Source organism: Pteronotus mesoamericanus, unplaced genomic scaffold (genome assembly GCF_021234165.1).
Source record: "Pteronotus mesoamericanus isolate MK-2021 breed Mesoamerican mustached bat unplaced genomic scaffold, CSHL_Meso_final contig_50, whole genome shotgun sequence".
In the NCBI taxonomy this organism is placed as follows: Eukaryota; Metazoa; Chordata; class Mammalia; order Chiroptera; family Mormoopidae; genus Pteronotus; species Pteronotus mesoamericanus.
This window is the reverse complement of record NW_026555186.1, coordinates 11,093,242-11,117,335: the sequence shown is the minus strand read 5'-3', so window position 1 is coordinate 11,117,335 and position 24,094 is coordinate 11,093,242. Positions and strand designations below refer to the sequence as shown.

At 39.4% G+C, this 24,094-nt stretch overlaps 2 protein-coding genes across 3 annotated transcripts in view; one reads left to right on the top strand and one right to left on the bottom strand.

The window, feature by feature from the left end:
* Positions 1 to 560: 560 nt before the first annotated feature.
* Positions 561 to 9,092, bottom strand: FASTKD3 (FAST kinase domains 3). Its single transcript, XM_054578342.1, has 7 exons — positions 9,024 to 9,092; positions 6,489 to 7,956; positions 5,634 to 5,719; positions 3,483 to 3,657; positions 2,256 to 2,325; positions 1,803 to 1,917; positions 561 to 710 (listed from the first exon to the last, which is right to left on the bottom strand). Exons 2-7 carry the CDS (start codon positions 7,924 to 7,926, stop codon positions 612 to 614), a joined length of 1,983 nt encoding a protein of 660 aa, XP_054434317.1. The 5' UTR covers positions 7,927 to 7,956; positions 9,024 to 9,092; the 3' UTR covers positions 561 to 611.
* A 127-nt stretch (positions 9,093 to 9,219) lies between these two features.
* Positions 9,220 to 24,094, top strand: part of MTRR (5-methyltetrahydrofolate-homocysteine methyltransferase reductase) — a 31,591-nt gene continuing 16,716 nt past the window's right edge. The window contains exons 1-6 of one of the 2 annotated variants that reach the window (XM_054578341.1): positions 9,220 to 9,299; positions 10,883 to 11,051; positions 12,759 to 12,912; positions 15,638 to 15,755; positions 19,487 to 19,865; positions 22,309 to 22,431. In XM_054578341.1, coding sequence (XP_054434316.1) covers positions 10,923 to 11,051; positions 12,759 to 12,912; positions 15,638 to 15,755; positions 19,487 to 19,865; positions 22,309 to 22,431 — 903 coding nt within the window. In that variant the 5' untranslated portion in view covers positions 9,220 to 9,299; positions 10,883 to 10,922. Of the gene's footprint in view, positions 9,300 to 9,738; positions 9,792 to 10,882; positions 11,052 to 12,758; positions 12,913 to 15,637; positions 15,756 to 19,486; positions 19,866 to 22,308; positions 22,432 to 24,094 lie in introns of those variants that run through there. The other variant, XM_054578340.1, reaches the window with a different exon arrangement.

Below are 24,094 nucleotides of genomic sequence, written 5' to 3'. Positions count from 1 at the left end.
TCCTAAGAGGCCTGCCTCCTCCCAAACACGCTACCTAACCCTAATATGTTTTTTCATGTTTTTTTTACCTTTACTACAAAATGAAAATAAAAGCTCCCATACTAATACATTATTAACTAAAGGGTTATTTCTATATAATTCTGTAATTATAGCCGAAGGACTCTAGTCTGTTTTCCTCAATCCTCCCACTTACCATATTTTTCTTTCTCTAAAAAAATATAAAAGGACATGGGAGATAAAATTTCTTAATTATATTTGTTAGAAGAGGAAACAAAGGTCTCTAAACAGCATATTTTCAGTTAGCAGATAACTATTACAAGAAAAAAGATTTAAAAATAACTTACTCATTACATACTTTTATTATACATGATTAATTCTGTTTATTGTATAAAAATATTTATGATACTATTATTAAATAAAAATTAAAATTATTTTTAAATTTATCACCAATAATTCTATACATAGTATAAGGAAAACTACAGACCTTTTCCAGATCACAAGTCCATAAAGAAAGAGCAATTCTCACAAGTTACATTCTTTTTCTTATTCTGAATCCCATGAAAACACAAGTTCTTTCACAATACAAGTTCTGAAGACTATATTCCTTCTTGTTACCAATGAATGCCAGCATTTTGAGAAAATAGTTTCCTTTGTAAATATTCCACCAATTCAAGTCTTGATTTTAGCGTTTCAATTTCATAATAGGGTATCTGTAGAGGGAGGAAAATAAAATTCGTCTTACTCCTTCACAGTCTGAAATGCCCTTGGTTTTTTGGTTGCCTGTCCCTCCTGCCTTCCCCCATGGCGGAATGGCAGAATGTAAGCTCCTCAAGGGCAAAGATGACACTAGTTTATTCATCCTGTAGCCCCAGTGCCTACAACAGCACCTGGTGCACTATAAGGGGCTCAGCAAATACAAAGCAGAGCATGCAAAGAAAATTGGGACCCTTGGTAATGTCAGATTACGTTTAAAGGTGAACTTGACCTGGGAGCTGATGAATGACCACAGTCAGATACTCAGACTGGTAGAGACCAACAGGGTGGTGGAAGCAGCTGGACAAAGTGAGAAGGACCACAGAGAATGGAAGGAGGCCGGGGGAAAGGGAAGCAACTACTGGGGTCAGAGCAGAACGCCGAGCTGCCAGCGGACTACGGAGGGCCTGGAATGCTGAGACGTCCAGGAGCTCTGACTTTGTCCTGTAAGCAATAAACAGTAAGGGCTTCTGAACACATACTGGCATGGTTAGTTTTAGGAAAATTTATCTAGCAAAGTACAAAACGGAGTGGAACAAAGTAACCAGACAGGAAAGCAGAGGACAGCTTAGAGGACTGGGGAAGCTCCATGTCTACTCACTGTGGTTCCTCATATAAGACCTTCTTACATGATGTATGATGTAAAAACATATATGGCCTTAAACATTAAATGGTGATGAAGATACTGGTTTTAATGGGCTATCCCATCTATTCTTATTCATTAAATCAGGGGATCTTAAAACAGATATTCCAATAATTTTGTAATTGAACACCCAATAAAATAGGTAGATGATGAATTACAGGATTGTACATTTGAAATCTATGTAATTTTATTAACCAATGTCACTCCAATAAGTTCAATAAAAATTAAAAAATGCTCTTGACCTTAAGAAAATAATAAATAAAATATAAGCCTAATTAACAAAGTGGCCATTTAAATTACATGTAAGATTCTTGGTCCTTTGGGCTGGCAGATCACTTAGTAGCCTGAAAAAAGCAAATGTGAACAAGAAAGTGCTTCTGGGGAAAAAAGAAAGATGAAAGCATACCTGAACCACCTGATAGCCAAGTAAACGCAGGTGTCTTTGTTTAATAGCTTCCTTTCCCAGTAAGTGTTTGCTATTCAAACAAAATCTTTTTGGACCATCAATACAGAGTGCTACTCTGAAAAAAATCAAAGAGAAAGAAAGTCAATTTTGAAGACAAGCCAAATTATTTCTATGTTTTTAATTGCCAGAGTTTATTAGGTATTTGCTTATTCCTTTTTGCCAGTGCTATTTTCAAGTGGATAATGAATGGGTTGTCCTTTAATTTGTGGAGAAAGCATTCTCTTTTATTAATACTGAGGTTCATAAAATGTTACAAGTAATTTCCAAAACTGGTATGCCGCAAAATAGTGTTTTAATTGCCAGACTGTTTATTTTTTTCACTTTCTTAAGAACACAATTATTGTGAATTAACCTCAACAAGTTCTGTAACATTAACGAAAACAGTTTTCTTACCTTTTATGTACGTCTTCATCAAATGTAAATGGTAATACAAATCCTTCTTCATCTAATTTAATTTCAACATCTGGTGAGAGAAGAAAAGAAAAATTCTTTGTGTGATACCCTCACAAACACTATTGTCCTTTCCTCCTCATTCTGTTTTGAATTCTTCCACACTGCATTTACCAACTGGCTGAAGGCTGCAAAGTAACGACCACACCAGACAATGGTGAGAATTCCCGTTTAACCAGGTCTATGATCAACCAAGTCAGCCTTAAACTAAGGCAGCTCAGCTACACAAAAACAAGGAGTGGGTTCTCAGGTTATATGGGGTATAACAAGAGACATGCACACAACTTAACCCTTCAATCCAAACAGTAAAGCAAACCCTCAAGTTGAGCAATGTTAGACAACTATGCACATTGAACCTTTCATCGCTGGAGCTGCCAGAGCCACCAGGTAGGTAAAATATCCTGCACCCCAACATGTGGTCCCGAGGCATGGACAGACTCCTTCCTTCCCTCTGATGTCAGCCACCTCTTTTACAAAAGGAGCCCATAAAGAAGGGGAGTGGGATGTGGCCACCTGGAGCCTAGAAAACACTGTCCTCTTTGAGCTGATTTTCTTTCACTCATCAATTTTAAAAACTGAAAGGGCAGGAGGACTTAGACCCTCTAGTCAGTGCTGTCCAGGACTTTCACGATGATGGACATGTTTATATCTTAGTTGCCCAATATGGCAGCCATAAGCCATCTGTGGCTGCGCAATACTTGGAAATGTGGCTAATGCAACTTAAGAACTGAACTTTGAATTTTTTAAAACTATAATTATTTTAAATGTAAATAGTCATGTGTGCTAGAGTACTAGGCACCATCTAACAGCAGCTAACAACTACTAGGCACTTACTGTGCTCCAGGTGTTAGTCCACATTACTTCATATTGTCCTTGAGTCTTTGAGGTCACTATTCTCTCATTTAACAGAAAAAATCAAGCAGAAAAAGTTAAAAATTCTGCCCAAAGTCTTTCTGCTAGTAGAATGGCTAACACACGGGGACTCAACTCCAGATAATCTGGACTCTTAAGCCCTACTGCACGTCCTGGGTCCTGGTTCCAATTCACCTTTAGGGAAGGGCCAAGTCCATTTGCATTTCCAGACCTTCTACGGCTACTTAGTCTCAAATATTCCAAATGAGAATGCAGGGTGAGGTTGGGTAAACAACAACAACACTCCCTGTTACTCACCTATTGTGTAATAGTACGGTGTTAATACTTTTGAAGCAAAGTACAATCTTGCTCCTAAAAGGTCAATTAGTCCAATCATTACAGACTTATAGAGTTGAAAATCCACAGGTGTCTCCAGGGAACAGCAAGGAGTAAGAAATGATTTCACTTGATATTTAGGAAGACGTTTTGGACCCTACAAATCATATGTGCAAATATGAGGAAAAAAAATAAGATATAAAACTAACCAGATAATAAAATGAGTATATATTACATGAGCATAAAAGTCTGATCAAATTACTTTAAAGGCATGAATGATACTTTTTTAGGATTTGGGCAAATATTTTTGTCAAAATGACAATGCAAAATATTCTTGTTAATAGTTCAAGTGCAAGAGTTCAAAATATCTTTTACATGTGTTTTAAAATTAGTCACTGATCACCTCACAGAGAGAGAAGCAAGGAGGGAAGAAGGGAGGAAGGAAGGAAACAATGTTATGACAACTAGAGAAACATCTTTGGATCTTTGGAATTCTCAGAACTGTTTCAAGGGCCTTAAGAACACTCCACTGAAGTTTTAATACTGAAACATATGAAAGAGGTGACATTTCAATTTAGTAAGAAAAGGATGGCTGTGCGATAAATGGTGCTAGCAATTGGTTATCCACCTGGAAAAGAACTAAGTTACAGTTCTGCCACACAACACAGATGATCAATTCCAGGTGGGTTAAAGATCTAAATATAGTGAGGAAAATAATATTTTAAAAATTTAGTAAAACATTTATATTGCTCAAAAGTGGTAAAATATTCTTAAGCAGGATAGAAAACCTAGAAGCCATATTTAACTACAGGAAACTTAAAAATTTCTGTAGAGCAATGAGGCATTATAGACATGAAACCAAAAAAATTAAGAACTAAAAACCAGGAGAGAATATATGCAACATGCCTAATAGCTAAAATCTGTTTTCCAATGAGTTCTAGTGGAAAAAAGAAAAACGACCCAATAAACATTTGAAAACATGCTCAACTTCATGATTACTCATTAAAATACAATTTAAAAATGTCACTTGATATTCTTTTTTCAGAGTTGAATGAAAAATTAAACGGGTAAGGACACGGTGCAACAGAAGTGGGGGAGATGTGGCCATTTCCATCCCTTGCTGGGGAACTGTGATGAGTCCACAACTACCAGGGAAAAGGGTCTGCCAGTATTTACTGAAAATTAGTCCAGTAATTCCACCTTTAGGAATCTAGTCTCTAGATTAAAAAAGCACAAAGGCTCCAGTATGAAAGGATACACAAGGATGTTTATTACAGCATTATTGATAGCAATGAATATTGGAAAACCTGAAAGTCCAGCAATGGTGGAAGGGTAGGATAAATACCAGGAACTATGATGCCACTCTTAAAAAGAATGTGTTTTATCTTTATGTATTGCCCTGAGAAATGTCCATGATGTACTGCGCATAAAAGCAAACTGTACTTTGTCCCATTCCATGAAAATCTGTGTACATTTGGACATAAAAACTGCTGTTAACACTCTTCTCCTTCAGGGATGGAAGGAGGTTGGGGGTAACCATTATTTTTATTGTTGGTGCTAAAAATAGTATCTTTCCGTTCTTATACTTTATTCCCAAATGAGCTATGCTTAAATGTGGTTCAGCCAAGTACAAAGGCTCCGGCAGGGATGAGTGCACCTGAAGATGCTACTTCTAATTTTAAACCAAGTGTGAAATAACATTATGAGAGTGAATCTTCAGAGTACTTGATGGGACACACAAACTCGACCTCCACTGAAATCCCTGAGATGGGAGCCTTGGCTTAAAAAGGTACTCGGGGTGATTTAGGATGTGTTCAGTCCTGAATCAGACTGTCATACCCAACAGCTCTGGGCTAACACCCTCAGCACGACTCCCCAGGTCCTGGAGAGTCAAACACTGCAGCACTTGGTAAAACCTTCCAAGAAAACTTATACAGCAGGAAATGGGTCCTTCAAGGGCAAGAAAACAGGAGTAGAATCGATTTATCAGAGAAACGGCTATCTGGTGGCCACTAACTCCAAGTAAATGGGAAGTTCTGCGCTTTAATAAGGTTGAGGCAGATCAAAAGAGAAGGAACTGAAAAAAATGTCAGGGTGTTGGGAGAGGGAATAAAAGAAAACTACCCCCTTTACCTTATAGAAGGGACATTCTAGGATCGAGGTTAACAAAAGCTGGGTAAGTTGTGCTATGCTCAGTCTGTCCAAATATGCTTCCTCACCTGAAATAAAAAGCATCCCAGTCATAAATTTGAATTGATATATCTAATGAGAGAAAAGAATAGTAGGAATACACGCCAGTCATTTATTCACTCCAATAAGGTACTCTTAAATGACATTAAGGACAAAATCTTAGTTGAATTAGTGGAAACTTCTCGGAAATTGAGATTTTTGACGTACTTGGTAGCCTTCAATTAAGATGAATACCATCATCTCCAAAAAGAAAAAGTTCTACAGTTGTTCTCACAAATATTCTAACATGTTTCTGTTACTGTTATCATTGCCATCTCCACAGTCCCCCAAGAACACTGTTTCTCACCTGGGGTAGTAGAGTCTGTTTACCCCAAACTGTTTTCTCACTTGACCCAATGTCCTAGCATTTTTTTTTTTTTTTTTTTTTTGGTATTCATATACCAGAAACTGTTTTAAGGCTGCTCAACACAGAAGGGACATTGATTTTCTTCTATGAACAACAGTTGAATGTCTCCTGAGTGTCAGCTACTGGGGAAGGGGTAAATACTCTAGATTTCATCTATTCATTTGTTCATTACAAACAGGCTATCCTCCAAATGACCCCCTCCTTCTTCCTTATTCTAGCATTCTTTAATTCTGCATTTACACTACCAGCTGCGACTTCAGATGTCTTTAGTTTATTATGGAAGAAAAAATAAAGGTGAAGCATTGCTCAATGTAAAAGGTACATATGTGGCTTAAAAACATCACAAATTCAAAGGTTATTTTTTCTACTCTCAGAAGTTATAAACAACTCACCTTGCAGCTGTTGAAGAAAGTAAGGGCTGAATATTTTTGCCATAAAGTTGACTGGATGGCATTCAATAAGTGAACATGAATGGAGAAGTTTCAATAGTGTTTTGGGAGGAAAAGAACTGAAATGAGTGAATAATATATCTTCTAGCTTTCTAAATAAAGTAGAGGCATTTGGTGGCAAATAATTGAGTTTTCCAAATGGTTCAATCAACTCAGAAATCTGTGTAGGTGAAAATTTTTCTGAATGGCAAACAAAGGCTTCTGCCACTGCATTTAGGATGGGTTTTGAAAGGATCTGTTTTCCACAGCAGTACACCATGACTTTGCTGACAACCTCAGGATCCAGAGTGAGACAGTGTGACACTACATGCTGCTCCAGGGCTTTTATAAAAAATTTGTCATGGTGCCCAAAGTATATGAAAGCGTCTAAGACTTTCCCAAGTTCTTCATTTGTGAAATGAGGGATATGCCTCACAGCATATTTACCCAGTTTTATAACCAAAGGAAGTGCTTGAGTTTGATCGAGAACCACTAGTGCAGTGAACATTTGGCTTATCAATTTAGGACTCAGGTAGGAAACTATTGACAGAGAAAAGTTGTTTATCTTATTTAGAAATGTCTGGTGTTGGTCTACTTTTTCAGTACATGTCTGCAGTATTCTATAAAGTGCCACGATATCCCCAGGGATTAATTCTTCCAACTTTTCACCTTGCAGTTGATGTATAATAAGGTCTAGTGTCTCACAACCTGGACCTTGCAGTGTAAGCAGGCTTTCTGCAAGAACACAAAGACTGTGGGCTTCCAGGGCACCTGTTTTGAGACGATGTTGGCATTCTGCTACCAGGTTCAGTAACAAGCTACTTTGGGGATCCACAGACAACAGAGTCAGGGCTTGCAAAGCAGTCACCAAACCAGCGTTGGACAGATTTGAGGGTTCCTGTTCAAACTGAACACATAAAGCTTGAAAGACAGAATTCTCTAGTATTTCCTTTGGCAGCCTTTGATCACCATCTTTTTTAACAACTTCACAAATCCGTTGTAAGGCTCCTGCTGCCATAGAATCAGGTAAGGTTGGCAGTGTGCTTATAAAACTTAGCACTTCTTCTGATGTAGTGAAGTTGTTCAGTCTCCTGTAAAATACCTGTTCGTCCATCTTTTGGAGATTTTGTTCAATACTGTCCCAATCATGTACTTGAGAGAACACTGGCTCACCAACTGGATGAAGGTCATTTCCATTTTCTGAATGGAATTTTTTACAACAGGCATGATGGAACCTGGGCATGAAAGGCCCAGGTTGTAGTGAGCAGAACCATGGGCACAGACGCTCCTTCACGGCCTTGTGAACATGATTTACAGGCTGATTTTTCAGAGCCGCCAGAGCTCCATGTATCCGAAAATCAGGTAAATGACAAAGGTTTCTCCGCAAAGTAATTAAAGCCATGCCATCAGATTCTCAACTCTTGACTTATAACTAAATATAGGAATAAAAAACATGGTCAAATATATTGAAAATATGACTCATTCAACAACATCAATACTTATAAAACTAAGGTTAAGTACCCAACATAAGTGATTATTAAACATTTCCCACTGACATGTAAGTACCAAAAAGAACAGAGCCACTGCATCCTAAAGCTTAGAATAGTAGCTGGCATCTAACAATAATAATCGCTATCTTTGGCCAGGCACTGTTGTGCTTTATGTGTATTAAATTAATGCTCCTAACAGCCCGATGAACAAAGCACTTTTATCATCATTTCACAGGTGAGGACACTTAAGTACAAAGAGGTGATTTTATCCAGTTTACACAGCCAATTGAGAGGCAGAGTTGGTATTCAAGGACAGGCGCTCTAGACACAAACCGTCCCTCCATAATTTGGTTGATGGAAAGAAATGCGTTTAATTAAATGTATTTCCCATCGAAGGCTGGGAATCCCCGGATGCAGAGGGCCGATTACATTTAAGTTTTAGGGGAGACAAAAGTAACACCGATTTTCCACGAAGGGCGGGAGGGGAGGAGGTGTCAGTGCCCCTAAAGCTCGCGTTGTTGAAAGATCAACTGTACTCAAAAAGGAGACAGGGTCAAGTTGCCAAAATTTCTATAGGTCAACGTAAAGCAAAGATTTTTTTTAAAGTGCTTAAAAGGCCCAGAGGTTTCGGTTTCCCCTTGGGTCTGTGAATGAGGAAGGCAAGGGTCTGGCTTCGCAAAAGGCGAAAAAAAATAAATAAAATAAAAAGTAAAACAATGCAGGTCAATGAGGGGGTAGGGTGGACAGACTGTCCAGACCCAAACACCCCGCTGTGAGATTTAGGGACACAAATGTGCAAGACAGAGGGGATGGGACGCCCCGGAGATCGCGCGCCCTTCTCGGAATGAAAGCATCTCAGGGTTCGGGCGCCCTTTAACCCAGGGCCGAGTTCCTGCGCTCAAGCACCAGGCGGGCGCGGGACCCTAAGAGAACAGGCCAGGGTAGCACTGGCGCTTTAGCGACGCTGCGAGCCCAAAGACTCGAGCTCCGAGCCCGAGCAGACACCTACCAAGCTCCGCCGCCTAAGTTCCAAGCAGCTCCAGGAGGTACCAGAGCCTCGTGGGCCTCCGTAAGCACCGCCACTGCGGAGCGGTGCAACAAGGCGCAAGCGCGGGAGGCCGCGCCTTCGTCCGGCGCGCTGTGATTGGCCCAGCTCCCCTCCGAACTTTTTATTGGTCGTGATCTCGGGCTCCGAGCAAGCGTGCCTTGATAGGGAGCGCAGGCGCCGGAGTGAAAAACAGCAGTGCCCAGTTCTTCTCGGGCGTACTCTTCTGGACTTACACGGGTATGTATTTTGTGACCGCTGCACCTTTGTTTGGGCCGCGCTCCCAGCGCGGACCAAGGGGGAGGTGGCTCCGGGTCCGTGAGGGCACCGACTTCTGCGCCCTGGCGTTCCTACCCTTACCAGGAGACGGACTGCGCGAGGGGCCTGGCGCTCTTCCCGCCGCCTCCCAGGACCGTGGGCCCGGAGCTTGCAAGACATGAGCTGGTTTTGTCGGTATCCTTATTCTGAAACCTTTTCTAGTCGGCGGTAAAGGGCATAGTGGAGTCGCAGGGACGCGGAGTGGGTGTTGGGAACTGGCGCTGGAGACTCAGGAATGTTCGGATCGCGGACCTCGCCCGATGGGTTTTCCTGGTCCACTGAGGGCGCCGGGGAATCGCCTTTGAGAAACGTGGGGCGCAGTACCTGCTTTATAAGGTGGTCACAGGACGAAGAGGTTTGCTGCGTTCTCTGAAGCGCCTACACCTGTGCGAGGCTCGTAAAGTGTTCCAGATGGTGAGCTATAATAATAATCGGTGACGTTTCTGTCACTACACTTTCAGACTTCTCAGTGAGCCCTAAATGTGTAATGTCTTTATATATACTCATTTACACGTTCCTTTATTCCGTTAACTTATTGACCACCCACTGTATGCCAGGCGCTATTCTGTTCCCTAAGCATATTTCACGATTGTTAACATGTTCCCTAACATGATTCTTTTACTTTTTAATTTCTTTGTTGCTTAATTTGTACTTAAGATGTAACTGGCCGGAGGAGCATAAAAACGGTTGGTCACATGCCAAAGCCAAGATTTTGATTTGGGTTTCAGTTTAAATTTTTCCGTACATATTGACAGCCCCTCAGGTATGGACACTGTATGGGAAGTCTGTGAGTGTCCTTTATTTTATTACTGGTTTCTCTTCAGGAAAAATATGAGTACTAGTTAAGCGACTGAAGTGGATTAGAAATACTTACTTTCCATCGATACATATTAAAGTGCACATGCACTGCACTTACAGATAGTCGGTATAGAGTTAAATAATAAAAGGAATATTTGATTAAGTTTATTTCTAGTTTATTTAGCATTAGAATCAAGTACTAATGAAGACTCCTAAAATTTTATTGGAATTTTTACTTTTTCCTTTTTTTAAAGTCCAAGCAAAAAGGTACCTATGATTTATGGAGCACTTCTGTGTCACAGCCATTGCTCAGGTGCTTTGTTTCTGGCAAGTCTCTGACAGGAGGCATGTCTGTGATTATCCCTCTTTAAGGGTGTGGGAGCCGAGGCACAGATCCTTGGGCAGGCTCGCCTGCGTGTCTGCTGTTGTGAGTTAACCACCCTGGGTTGCAGCCCAGGTTGTCTGACCCCAGAGTGGTTTTTGAGCCATGGAATTAGAGCTTCATTTCTCTATTCTTCCTGGTTTGATAAGTTCTCTTTTTATGACTTCTTTCTTGAGAATTAATGCTAAAAAACCAATCCAGGGAAGTGTATTCTATTTTGCATGGATATTGTTGGAGTCTTTTTTTTTTTTTTAAGAATCAGTACCTGTGGGTTGTTACTACTTCATTAGAAAGAAAATCCTTTTCCCCCTTTTTCCTTTTTCAGTGTAACTGCTCCAGCTGTAACAAGCCTATGCTTGGAGGTGATGAGAAGGTTTTTGTTACTCTATGCTACACAGCAAGGACAGGCAAAGGCCATAGCAGAAGAAATATTGGAAAAGGCAGTTGCACATGGATTTTCTGCAGATCTTCACTGTATTAGTGAATCGGATAAGGTAATAGCTGTTATGTGGTTTTTGCTCTTTCATGCTTTGAAGATATTTTTGTTTGGGAGAGATGTTAAATGACAAAGTAGGACTTTAAATGCCCCCATAATCCTTTTTTTCTTAACACTCAGAAATTTACTTTATAAATTGTTCCAAGATTCCTGCCAGCTTTTTTTTTTTTTTTTTTTTTACATTTAAGTATCCATTTGAATTAGACTGAACTGATTATACTAGTCTCAAAAACTCAAACAAGTAATTATTCAACTAACATGAAACTAGTAGTTTCTGCCTTGTTTATCTCATCGGGTGGCTGTGAGAACAAATGAGATGTATGTGTTTGCATGTATATGTGTTCTTTCCACTAAATGAATCCCAGGGCCCTATTTGTATTTCTACAAAATGAAAACCTTGCCATTTGTGTCAAAGTTCCTCCCAGTGAAGGGGCACTTAATTCTTTTGTGAAATAGAATGTAACGTAGAAGTGTAAGGATCTGGAGAAAACTCAGCTTCTTTAGGTCCGGGACTAGTTGCTTGTGCATTCAGTCTCTGCAAAAGTGTGCATCTTAGGATACATAAGAAATTAAGAGATCTGTGTTCTTCTTACAGTTCTGCTGAGACCTCCAGGTTTTACTGTTTTGTATAAATCAGGTTGTAGCAACTAACAGGGTCTTTGATTCAAGCATAAGCAGTCAGATTCAGTTCAGTACTTCAAAAACTACCCTACTAGTACTCTCACTGAAGTTCACAACCTCTTCTGGGCTTTCCCCTCATCTTTAGTTCAAAAGACCAGACTGTGAGCAGCACAATTGAATTATAAACTCATCTTATACAAGGAGAACCAGCTAGTTCCTTTTTACACCAGGGCAAGGGGGACTCCTCATGGAGTCACCTAACAAGGAGAGTCCTGGTGGACACCACCAGGTGGTTGGTTCCATAATTCTTTAGTAACTTCGAAGTAAATTTACATTGCGGATGTCACATGATGGCATACAACCTGAGTCTGTTACCAAAACAGAGTCATCATATAACTAACCTTGATCTAGCCCTGTGGGTCACCTCACCACCTAGGACAGCAGCTATTTCAAAGTTAAGTGAATAGTTTGTTTTTTGATACCATGTTAGTAACATTGTTTGCTCTCCCCAGCTGGATGGTTTCCCCAGTTCTTGATCCAGTTTTAAACAGAGAGCTCTCTACTTCCTAGATCATGGAAGTTGTTTTTAAGGAAGTTACTTCAACAAACTGCAGAGTTGAATGCACACCTTGTGAAGTCCCCCGTAAGCATGGAACCTCCTCATAAAATGTTAGCTCAAATCGTTGTTTATTGCGTCAGCATGAACCAAACTAGATGATATTCGTGAGCAGTAGAGCTAATGGAATTGTAGATAGAAACAGAGAAGTGCTCCATTTGAAATATTTAAATTTAGGTGAAAATGAGAATAAAGAAGTTTGATTTTAAGACTTGGAAACACTAATGATCTCAATTTATCAGTTGGGATGTTCTCAGCTTTTTGGAACCCTGCTGGGAGTGATAGCCAAGTTCCCTGATAGCTGAGGAGTAACAATTTACCTTCCCAAGTTGAAATGCTCTGCGTGCTTCCCTGTCTGTAAGCCTGTGCAGTGTTGATGGCTGGTTCAAGACAGGAAACTAAGCTAATTATGTTAAGTCAAAACTACACAAAGCAGTTGATCCCTGATGTGACATTCTCGTTTTGCAGTATGATCTCAAAACAGAAACAGCACCTCTTGTTGTGGTAGTTTCTACCACTGGCAACGGAGACCCACCTGACACAGCCCGCAAGTTCGTGAAAGAAATACAGGACAAGACGCTACCAGTTGATTTCTTTGCTCACCTGCGGTATGGATTATTAGGTATGTACTGTATTTTCTTTTCTTACTGTACTGTTATTACTAGCTCTAAATCTGAATGTACCTGAATGTATCTTTTAAAACCATAGTACAGAATGAGGCAAAAGTAGGTTTACAGTTGCTTCTATGGAAAATAAGACAATAATTAATAAATAATTCAAGAATAAACTCTATTTCATGTACTCACAACTGTAAACCTACCTACTTTTGCCCCACCATGTACATAATTGTATAGGTTTTGTCCTTTCTGCTTTAATACAAATACATGTATGATATTTAATTGTAAACGATGTGCTTTGTTTTGTGAAGGCTTCATCCACAGCACCACCTCTACAGAGCCCCTTGAGTAGTATTCTTAACCACAGGTGCACATCAGATTCAACCATGAAGCATTTTCAGACTATTATTGGCTAGCCCCACCCCAAACCTGCTAGTACACAATTCCTGAACGAGCAACGCTGCATGCTGTTTTACTGTTTTTTAAAAAAGCTCCCAGGTGGACCTGATATCTTCCCTAAAAACCATTCTTCTAAGATGGTGGTTTTCTCCCCCCCCCACTTGTAAATCATTTTATTGGTATACATATGAATAGAATACCTTCAGTTCTGTGAGTGAATATTTTATGTGATGTCTTAAAAAGAGTAGTATTTTGATTTTTTTACAGGTGTCAAAGTATATTGTCTCTTAAAATCACACATTAAAAGCTAACATGCAGACAGAAATTAAAGAAATCAAAAACCAAATATCCATAAACCCTCATTCCAATCAACTGTATATGTTAATCTGGGCACACGGGAGAAGCAGCCTTGGCCTCTCACTCTGTCTCACTGTGACTGTTGATGGGATTTCCAGGGTCACTGACTGTGTTGGAATGCACAGCACACACCTGGAAGGAAGACGTTCTCCATGGGAGAGTGTAGAAACATACCCAAGGCCTGATAAATATAATTTATACAAATGATTTATTAGTTTGCTCTGTTAATATAATTACAATGTGCAGTTGCGTACATTGAAAGTAAATTGCTCTATTCAGTCAAGTGCAGATTTGACACAGGTACATCCTGTAGGACCCCACGGTCATCTGGACAGTGTCATGTGAGTGAGTATCTAGTCACCTTGTACACCTCCAGACACTTATCTTGCAGGGCAGACAACAACTACTTCAGAGAAATTGAGGTAAGGCCCATGAGGTACCCGCTGGAATTCATTGAAGGCATACGTAGGAACGCCTAGAAATTAAGCACAAAGGGCTTGGAGAAGCCCAAACAAATACGCTTTGAATACAACAAAATGGATCTGTTTCTGTTTAAAAAGAAAGGAAACAAGGGGAAAAAAGCAAAGAAAAAAGCACCAGGAGAAGAGTGGCTAGGAAGAGGAGGTACTGCCCTGGGTTCCCCTCTGAGGGCCGACCAAGCACCCTGCACAGGGACTTGTGTGTGGATGGCAGCTTTCAATCCTGGCCTCACATTGGGATCGACTGGAGGGGTTTTCACTGAACTCTATTACCTGGTCTACCTCCAGCGATTCTGACTTAATTGTTCTGAGGCAGGGCCCTGGTATCAGCATTTTTAAAAGCTCCGAGGTTAAGAAACACTGGTCTGGGCTTCTATGAAGTATAGATGAAAATAATTAAGATAAAGGATCAGATGGACCGGCTCAGCAACATAGGACACCAGACACTAATTCAGGGTCCATTTTCCTGGCTTGTGACCTGTATTGGTTATCTTTGAGAGAGATTCTGGCAGGAAGGTGTCCAGCAAGTTTGGATTGAGCCCATAAGTAACTGATTAGAAGTTATAGATTATGATCCTGGCTGAGGTCTGTTGTGTATAACATATTCTAGAGAATATTTTGGAGTATTCATGTGTTTTAATTCAAGTTCTTCTAATTTTTAAGGGAGAACATGAATGTATTACTTTAAATTTCTCAATAAATTATTAAAAAGGAAAGACTGAAGCCCATCCGACCATTACAGGCTATCTTAGGTTCATAAATGGACCCACCAATTGCTCACCTTATTCTTATTGGGAAAGTGCATAAAGATTAAGAAACTGAAAAATTTGAGTTTTTAATTTTAGATTTTAACCAGGTATGAAAATGTTAGCCCTTTTCTTACCAGAAACATAGTGAGTGATTGTTTACATTGTGGATGTACTTTCTGTGCTCAAGGTTAGGGGTCAGCAAACCCTATAAAGGCCCACATGGTAATTATTTTAAGCCTTGCAGGCCATGTGGTCTCTATAACAGCCACCCTCCTCTGCTGTGAAGCTTGAAAGTTGCCATAACAGGGTATGAACAAGCAGATTTGGCTAGGTGCCAATAAAACTTTATTTCTAAAGATAGGGTATTTTGGCCCATAGGCTATAGTTTGCAGACCTCTGCACTAGATCAGAAAAGTCTGCAAATACAGAAATGTTTTTTTAAACCTAATGCTTAATTTCAGTATTTCCTTATTTTAACACAGATTCATGGAAACAATATGAAAAAAAATTGTACAGTGGCCAAAAAGTATTTGTAGTTTCATTGTGTCTGGTACTTTTATGTTATAAAATAGAAAAAATTATTTCTTACTCAGTTATACTCAAAAGATAAGAAAATGGAAAGCTATATACTATTTCTTACTCCATCAAAAAGCGCATGAATGGTATTGTTTTAAATATTTTATTTTTATATGTCTTCTTTAAATTTAAAGCTTATTGTACACTGATAACCTATTTGGACTTTTTAGGTCTGGGTGATTCAGAATACACGTACTTCTGTAATGGGGGGAAGGTAATTGATAAACGACTTCAGGAGCTTGGTGCCCGGCATTTCTATGGCACTGGACATGCGGATGACTGTGTAGGGTAAGAGCAATGCACTTTGTCATTTCCGGGAACACTGTTGGTACGTGATGAAAGGTAGCAAGTTGTTGTAATGCCTCATCCTTCTCAGTGTCTGCTAATGGAAGAAATTAGAAAAGGTGTCCCAGTAGTTACCTTCTCGAAAATGTATAGGTGTTTGTAAAAATCAACATTTTCTTTAGGAACTTTGATACCCTGTATGTGTGCTTTTCTCTGTGATGCACACAGGGGAGTGATGGGGGCGGGGCAGGGGGGGTCCTCACATGGAGGGCGCCCAGCCGGCCGTGCCTCACTGAGAGGGAATGCCGATCGGGCCTTCACAGCAGGCTGCATTCCCTGGCACTCTCTTCTTTACATTTTCACGTCCACCAAAATGCAATTTTTTATATTCGTTACTTTCATTTATTCTTCTGCAGTTCAGTATTCCAAACTATTGCCACCCTTCATGTCCTCTTAATATTTATTAAAAGATCTTATAGATATTGTCTTACAACTTATTCTGTCTTTTAACCTTTAACTATTTAAGGCAAATAGCACACACGTTTGATTTTTTTTCCTATGAGGTTCATGCATTAAATGATTTCTTACCAGATCTTTGTTTATGAATAATGACAAATTCAGTCAATGTCTTACTTTCCCGTGTATTACCACCTTGGATGAATGTTGGATATATTGGGTTGGCCCAGAGGTCTGGTACATTTTTTCCCATAAAATAAAAGACACATTTTTCATTTTCACCAATAACTTGATACTTTGTGAGTATGTCATCTGTCTGTTGCTATTGGCTTCTGGTGCCTAGAGGCCAGGGGTGGTGGTAAACATCTTCCAGTGCATAAGACAGCCCCACAGCCAAGAATTATTTGGCCAAAATATCAATAGTACCAAGCACTTTGCAGAGTGCTTTTGACATGTTCGATTAATCACAGCATCTTCTGCATACACTGCACAAATCTTTTTTTGTGCATTTCAGTTGTGTTTTAACCTTTCTTGAAATAATAAAGCATAATATGCTGAAAATGTATATCTTCTTCCATCTTCAATATTAAAATGGCGGCACAAAAGTTAACCAGTTTTGATAAGTTGTTTTGAGAATTCATGCTGATAGAACAGTCTAACAAAATTGTCTTGAATGAAGTTAAAGGCAACTAAGCACTTCCAGAGCCATCGTATGGAAAAAAAAGTAATGGACTTTTTGGACAACTCAGTACTTTTATTCTGTTAAACTCCCCGTTCCTGTCCGTCGTTGCCTGCAGCCGTGATGCCGAGGCTCTTCTCCGTGTCCCCAGTGCACGTGTTCTCCTTGATGGTGCTGACAAAGCTCTACCACATTTTCTTGCATGTTTTGTCCCATTATATTGGACTTTTTTTTTTTCCAGAACCCCATTGGCGTTAAATGTTTATTGTCTTATATGAGCTATTCAATTGCTAACTCTTTGTGTAGTCTATTAGGTCTGTCACTCTGTCCATATTTTACTTCTCTTTAAAGGCTTTCCGTTCTCTGTTCATTCATTGGATCAGGTGTTAAAATTTTTGAATGTATATTTCAGCTGCACGTCTTAAATTTTCAGCCTAATACCTTGCTTGAATTTTCCCTTCTCTAAAAGTAAAGTATTTTCAAGAGGACATTCTAGTTTAATGTACCACAACATTGAAGGGGCTAAGAATGCAGACTGGAGTCCAAATATCTGGATTTAAATCCTCGATCCCTTACTTACTGACTGAAACCTTGGTTAAATTACCTAAACTTTTTGTACTTCTCTGTCTCCTTCTGTGCAGTAGATAATAATAATAATGTGTATTATGTAAGATTCTTGGGAGGATCAAAGGAATTAATATAGGTTGTCCCTTAGAACAGTGCTTACCATACAGTAAACAGTGGACATTAGTACTCTCTCTATGATTATCTTCATATTTCTGAGTTGTGAGACTGGTTTTTTCAATGTGGCTATCATTGTTGAACCCATAATTTTATATACTTATTTTTACAAAAGCTCCTGAGGGTTAGATCTGCCAAACTGAGCACCTAATGAATACAATGAAGTTATAGCCAGAATCAATAACAAAGTCTAAAATGGACGCTTTCTTAATAGTCATTTAGTTTTATGAACTGGAATTTGATTGGTACCTTCATCCACTTGTGATTAAAGATGACAAAGATGTTGTTTCCAAGATCCTGGTACAGTCTTTCTTATCTGTTCACTCATGGTTTCTCTGTTTAGGGAATGTGGGGAATGTTATTGTGAAGTAATTACACTTTGTTAGGAGTAAACAGACCAATGCTTTTCAAATGTACTTAAGATTAATTCAACTTACATAAAGGATGATTGCTTTTTTCCCCCCTATTGTCTGCCTCCCTGGAAATTTTACCAGAAAACTTGTTCAGAGCTGATAGGTTTGAACAATTACTTAGTCAAAAGAGTTAGCATTTATTTCACTGATTTCTTGATATTTTAATTATGTAGGAAAAATAAATCAGTAAGTTGGCTAGGCAAAGAAAGATACTGCATTTTTTTATGTAATTATTATTTGTAATATTAGAGGAAGCTTGGATTTTGGGTAAGTTCTGTTAGCCTAATCAGAATTTAGCATGCTTGTTTAAAATTACAACTTTTTAAAATAAAGATTACCAACTCTATTTTAGGAAATTAATTAAGAAAAATAACCTTCCTATTACCTACTACTAAAATATTGGGTTGGCCAAAATGTCTGTTTAGTTTTTTTCCGTAAAATAAGTAATTTCTCACCAATAACTTTATTGATTTGGATATTTTTAGTATGTTGGCTATCTTCTCCATGGTATAACTTAGATTGTTTTCAATTAATATCTCAATTTGATCACTTTCAACTTAACTGGTCTACTGACTGTGGAGCATTGCCCAGCAAGAAATCTCCAACACAAAATTTAACGAGCTACGTTAGACACATTCGATCAGTCATAGTACCTTCTCCATACACTGCACGAATCTTTTTTGCGTTTCACCTGTGTTTTTCCCTTTTTTTTAAATAATAAAGCATAATATGCTGAATATGCTGAAAATGTTGCACAATTCCTTCCATCTTCAATACTAAAATGACAGAAATTCACCAATTTTGATAAATTTTTTTAAATGCATGCTGATATTGACAGCTGTGACAATACAGTCTAACAAAATTGTTTCAAATGAAGTTAAAGACAACTAAGCACTACTAAAGCCATCTTATGGAAAAAGCCAGACAAGCTTTTTGACCAGCCCAATATCTTCATTTCTGCCCTGACGTGAAGGTGTGGCTCAGTGGGTTGGGCATCGTCCTGGAAAGCAAAAGGTCACCAGTACAATTCCCAGTCAGGGTGCATGCCTGGGTTGTAGGCCAGGTCCCCTGTTGGGATGTGTGAGAGGCAACCGATCCATGTTTCTCTGGCACACTGATGTCTCTCCCTCTCTTTCTCCCTCCCTTTTCCTCTCTCTAAACCTAATTAAAAATAAATCTTTAAAATATCTTCTTTTCTGTTCTTTAAGTTTTATACTAGCTCATATTTTACAGCTCACTGCTAATGAGCTCATACTACTGTTCTGCTTTTTAACTTAGTCATTTGTCAGTAATATTTGTGTTACAAACAAATAGGAATAGTCTTCCTGGTGTTTTTGACAGTTGCCTAGAATAATGGACAGACACTACCATTACCTGTTCTTATACATTTAAATGAAGAACTCAGACATTTGTTTCTTCTCCCCCTTTTCCTTATAACAATCCAGTTTAGAACTTGTGGTTGAGCCGTGGGTTGACGGGCTTTGGGCTGCCCTCACGAAGCATTTTATGTCAAGTAGAGGAAGAGAAGAGATGACTGGGATTCTCAAAACAGCATCAACTGCCTCTCAGAGGATGGAGCCTGTGAAACCAGAATTAATACACATCGAATCACAAGTTGAGCTTCTCGGATTAGATGACTCAGAAAGAAAGGATTTTGAGGTTTCGGAACAAAATGCAGTGAACAGAGGTCAATCAAGTGTTCTAATTGCAGACTTTGAGTCCTCACTTACCCATTCGATACCCCCGCTTTCCCAGGCCTCTCTGAATATTCCTGCTTTACCACCAGAATATCTGCAAGTACATATGGATGAGTCTCTTGACCAGGTAAGCAGCCTTGCTTCATGCTATGTATTATCTTACCATGGATGGGGTTTTTTGGGTTTTTTTTTTTATTACATTACAACATAGGTCAAAAATCTATGGCCTACTGGCCAAATGTTGTCTGCCACCTCTGTGTTGTAAATAAAGTTTTGCTGGAACATAGCCATGCCCTTTTATTTACAAGTCCTCTGGCGGCTTCTGCGCTGTGGTGCAGAGTTGTGTAGTTACCACAGAGGCCTGCCCTCCATGCACTATAGAGGCAGTTGTATTATTACATTACTTCTGTTTTTGAAGAAGTAAATGGTTAAGAGCTCAGTTTTTCAATTATGTTGGGGAATTAAATCCTTTGTTTCTTATTTTTGATGTGAGTCTGTTGAGGGCAAGTTGTTGTGGGCAGTCAGTCAGGATTATCTCAGCAACTAAACTTAAAGGAATCGTTTAGAGCAACATCTCTTTTGCAGTGTGGATTTTTGCTGTCCTGGATGCCGCATCTTGGGGATTATTCTTTTTCTTGATATCTTACAGGACTGTTTTGTCTATAAGAAGTCTTTTTCTTTGCAGGGATGCCCAACCTTTTGGCGTCTCTGTGCCACATTGGAAGAACAACAGTTGTCTTGGGCCACACAATAAATACATTGCAACAGATAATCACACACACACAAAAATCTCAGTGTTTTAAGTTAGTCTACAATTTTGTGTTGGGCCACATTCACAGCCATTCTGGGCCACAGGTTGGACACCCCTGGTTAGAGCATTTTTCCTATCAAATAAATGACTTTAAAGTGTTTTGTAAAATTTTGAGCTCCAGTGAAGTGATAGCTAAATTCTCCTCTTGACTGGCAATCTATGGTACCCTGAAATTTCCTACAGCATGCTTAGGGAAAATTTTCAGTGCAGTCTACCTTTGAATGTGGCTGATTGGAGCTCACAGGGGCTTTCTTACATAAACCACACCCTCAGAGCAGTGATCATGGTTTGTAGTTTTTTAATTTTCTTCTTAATGAAGAAAGACTTATCCATTAGAGAAACAATTTAAGTACAACTTTCTAAGACGTTAGAACTGTTTGCAGACATCTGATATGATAGTAATTTTTTTAGCATCGTATTTTTTTAATACTGTTTTTCTAAAGCTTTCGGATAAACAAGTGTGGGTTACTGCTTTTGACTTATACTGCATTAGTTTGTGAATTAAGTGAGGTTATTACAACAAATGTGAGGTTATTACATTTTAGGTTTGGGAACTAAAGAAAGAGGGCTTGGTTCTATATTAAAAAATGGGCTGCATGGACAATTTGCTCTAAGCATTCTGGGAGAATTGTCAGGGAAGCGGCGACTAGTAAATCTGTGCCTCCACTGGCAGGGGCAGGGTGTACAGACATGGTGCAGAGCCCGCAGCCCCGCGCTGCAAGGATGGAAACGCCCGACGGGCACAGTGAGCTCTGATTGACCTGACAGGCTGCTTTTGTAGGATGAGGGTCTGCTAAGGGAGTTTCTCTTATGGTAGGTGTCTTTACATAGGCTTGAGTTGTTAGTAATGTGATTAAAAGATTTTAAAAATCTCAACTGTTTAAAGAAACTTGTATAAATCTGCTCAAAGGACACACTTAGAGGGAAGGAGATTGGAAAAGTTTCTCTTACTAGGGCATCCTTTTGGGATCGTCACCCCTGGGAACTGATGTATGGGGGAGGGGAGGGTGTCCCGTACCCCGTATGTTTCTTACAATTCAAGCTGTCCACACTGACCGCCTTCCAGCTTCCCATGCAGCCACTTATCCAAAATGAGTAAGGAGCATTTTGTTAAAAGTAAGTTTCTACTTTTAATGGAACTTAGTAACATCAAGTTGGAAAAGGTGTGAGGACAATACAGAGTCAGGTTTCTTTAGTTTCCTAGGATCTGTGCTAATGCAGGTACCACTAGCACATGTGGCTACTTAAATTTAAGTTCCTGAAAATTAACTAAAAATAGGAATGAACCCAGTTCCCTGATCACACTAGCCGTATTTCAGGTGCTCAGTCGGCACGCATGGCTAGTGGCTCCTACACTGGCCAGTGCAGATACGGAATATCCTCATCATTGAGAAAGCCCTGTTGAACATCACTGCCCACGACTGAGGGTTCTTGTGACCATCTGTACTACAGACACCATCCAGTCTTAAACATCTGTCATTTCCTTTAGAATCACCTTCCTGAAATATGTAAGCCTGCTATTTCATTTTGCGTAGCATATTAGGAAGACTATTAGAAATTTACAGGAAAATACTCTTATCTAGTATCAGTATTTCAGAAATTCTAGTGTCTTAACAGATAAGGAGTTTAAAGTGTGATGAGCTTCTCTTGAAAGGTGGATATAAGATCCTGTAAGTCTTACATAGTCACTCAGTGAAACAATGGTAAGTATTATTGAAAATTGCATTTTGTAATATTTTGTCAATGTTTGTTTCTCAAGGAGGAAAGTGAAGTGTCTGTGACTTCAGTGGATCCTGTTTTTCAAGTTCCAATTTCAAAGGCAGTTCAGCTGACTACGAGTGATGCTATGAAAACCACTCTTCTGGTAGAATTGGACATTTCAGTAAGTTGCAGAATTTATTTCTCAGTACAGTCATCTTGTCTAGAAGTACAGAGAGTTTACCTGTGTGGTGTTCTAGTTTGTACACTCAGGAAAAATGAGTCTCTAGCAGAACATCTGGCCTTTTATTCTTTTTTTTTTTTTTTTTAATTGATTATGCTATTACAGTTGTCCTAGTCTTTCCCCCTTTGCTTCCTCCACCCGGTGCCCCCGTTCCCTCCAGCAGTCTCCACCTTAGTTCATGTCTGTGAGTCACGCATGTAAGTTCTTTGGCTTCTCCATTCCCTATACTGTTCTTAACATCCCCCCGTCTATTTTGTACCTACCAATTAGGCTTCTTAATCCCTGTATATTTTACCCCATTTTTCCCTTTCCCTCTCATAACCCTCCACATGATCTCCGTATCTCTGATTCTGTTCCTGTGCTGGTTGTTTGCTTAGTTTATTTTTGTTCTTTAGATTCAGTTTTTGATAGTTGTCAGTTTGTTGTCATTTTAATGTTCATAGTTTTGATTTTCTTCTTTTTCTTAAATTAGTCCCTTTAACATTTCATATAATAAGCAGTTGGTGATAATAAACTCCTTTAGCTTTACCTTGTCTGGGAACCACTTTATCTGCCCTTCAACTCTAAATGATAGCTTTGCTGGATAGAGTAATCTAGGTTGTAGGTCCTTGCTTTTCATCACTTTGAATACTTTTTGTCAATCCCGTCTAGCCTGTGAAGTTTCTTTTGGGAAATCCACTGACAGTCTTTGGGGAGCTCCTTAGTAAATAACTACTTGCTATTCTCTTACTGCTTTTAAGATTCTCTCTTTATCTTTAACCTTTGGCATTTTAATTATGATGTGTCTTGGTGTGCTCCTCTTTGGGTCCAACTCAATTGTGACACTCTGTGCTTCCTGGACTTGCATGTCTATGTCCTTTGCCAAATTAGGGAAATTTTCTTTCATTATTTTTTCAAACGAGTTTTCATTTCTTGTTCTTCCTCTTCTCCTTCTGGCATCCCTATGATTCAGATATTGGCATTTCTGGAGATGTCCCAGAGTTGTCTTATTTTCTCCTCGTTTGTTTTTTTTTTTTTTTGAATTCTTGTTTCTTCATTCTGTTCTAGTCAACTGTTTATTTCTTCCTGTGTTTCAGATCGTTGCTTTGAACCCTGGCTTCCTTCGCTTCATTGTTGGTTCCCTGTGGATTTTTCTTTACTTCACCTAGTGTAGCCTTCATTTCTTTCCTATGCTTTTGCCGTACTCAGTGAGTTCTCAGAGCACCTTATCACCAGTGTTTTGAACTCTGCATCGGATAGGTTGGCTATCTCTGTTTCGTTTAGTTGTTTTTCTGGTGCTTTGTTCTGTTCTTTCATTTGGCTCATACTTTGTCACCTCAATTTCGCAGTTTCCCTGTGTTTGTTTCTGTGTATTAGATAGAGCTGCTTTGATTCCCTGTCTTGCCGTACCTGTTACGTTGTATGGGGCAGAGCCTTAGGTAATCGCTAGGGCAGGGCAACTGCTTTGTTGCTCTGTATGTGGGGGAGGGTTCGGAGCGGGGACCATGTTGCCACATGGCTGCTGGAGGCTTGCTCAGCACTCATCCGGTTTCCAGTCACTTCACCCACTTCCCATATGAGACTAGCGCCCTTCTAGCAGTTGCCCTGTTGGTGGTTCACAGAA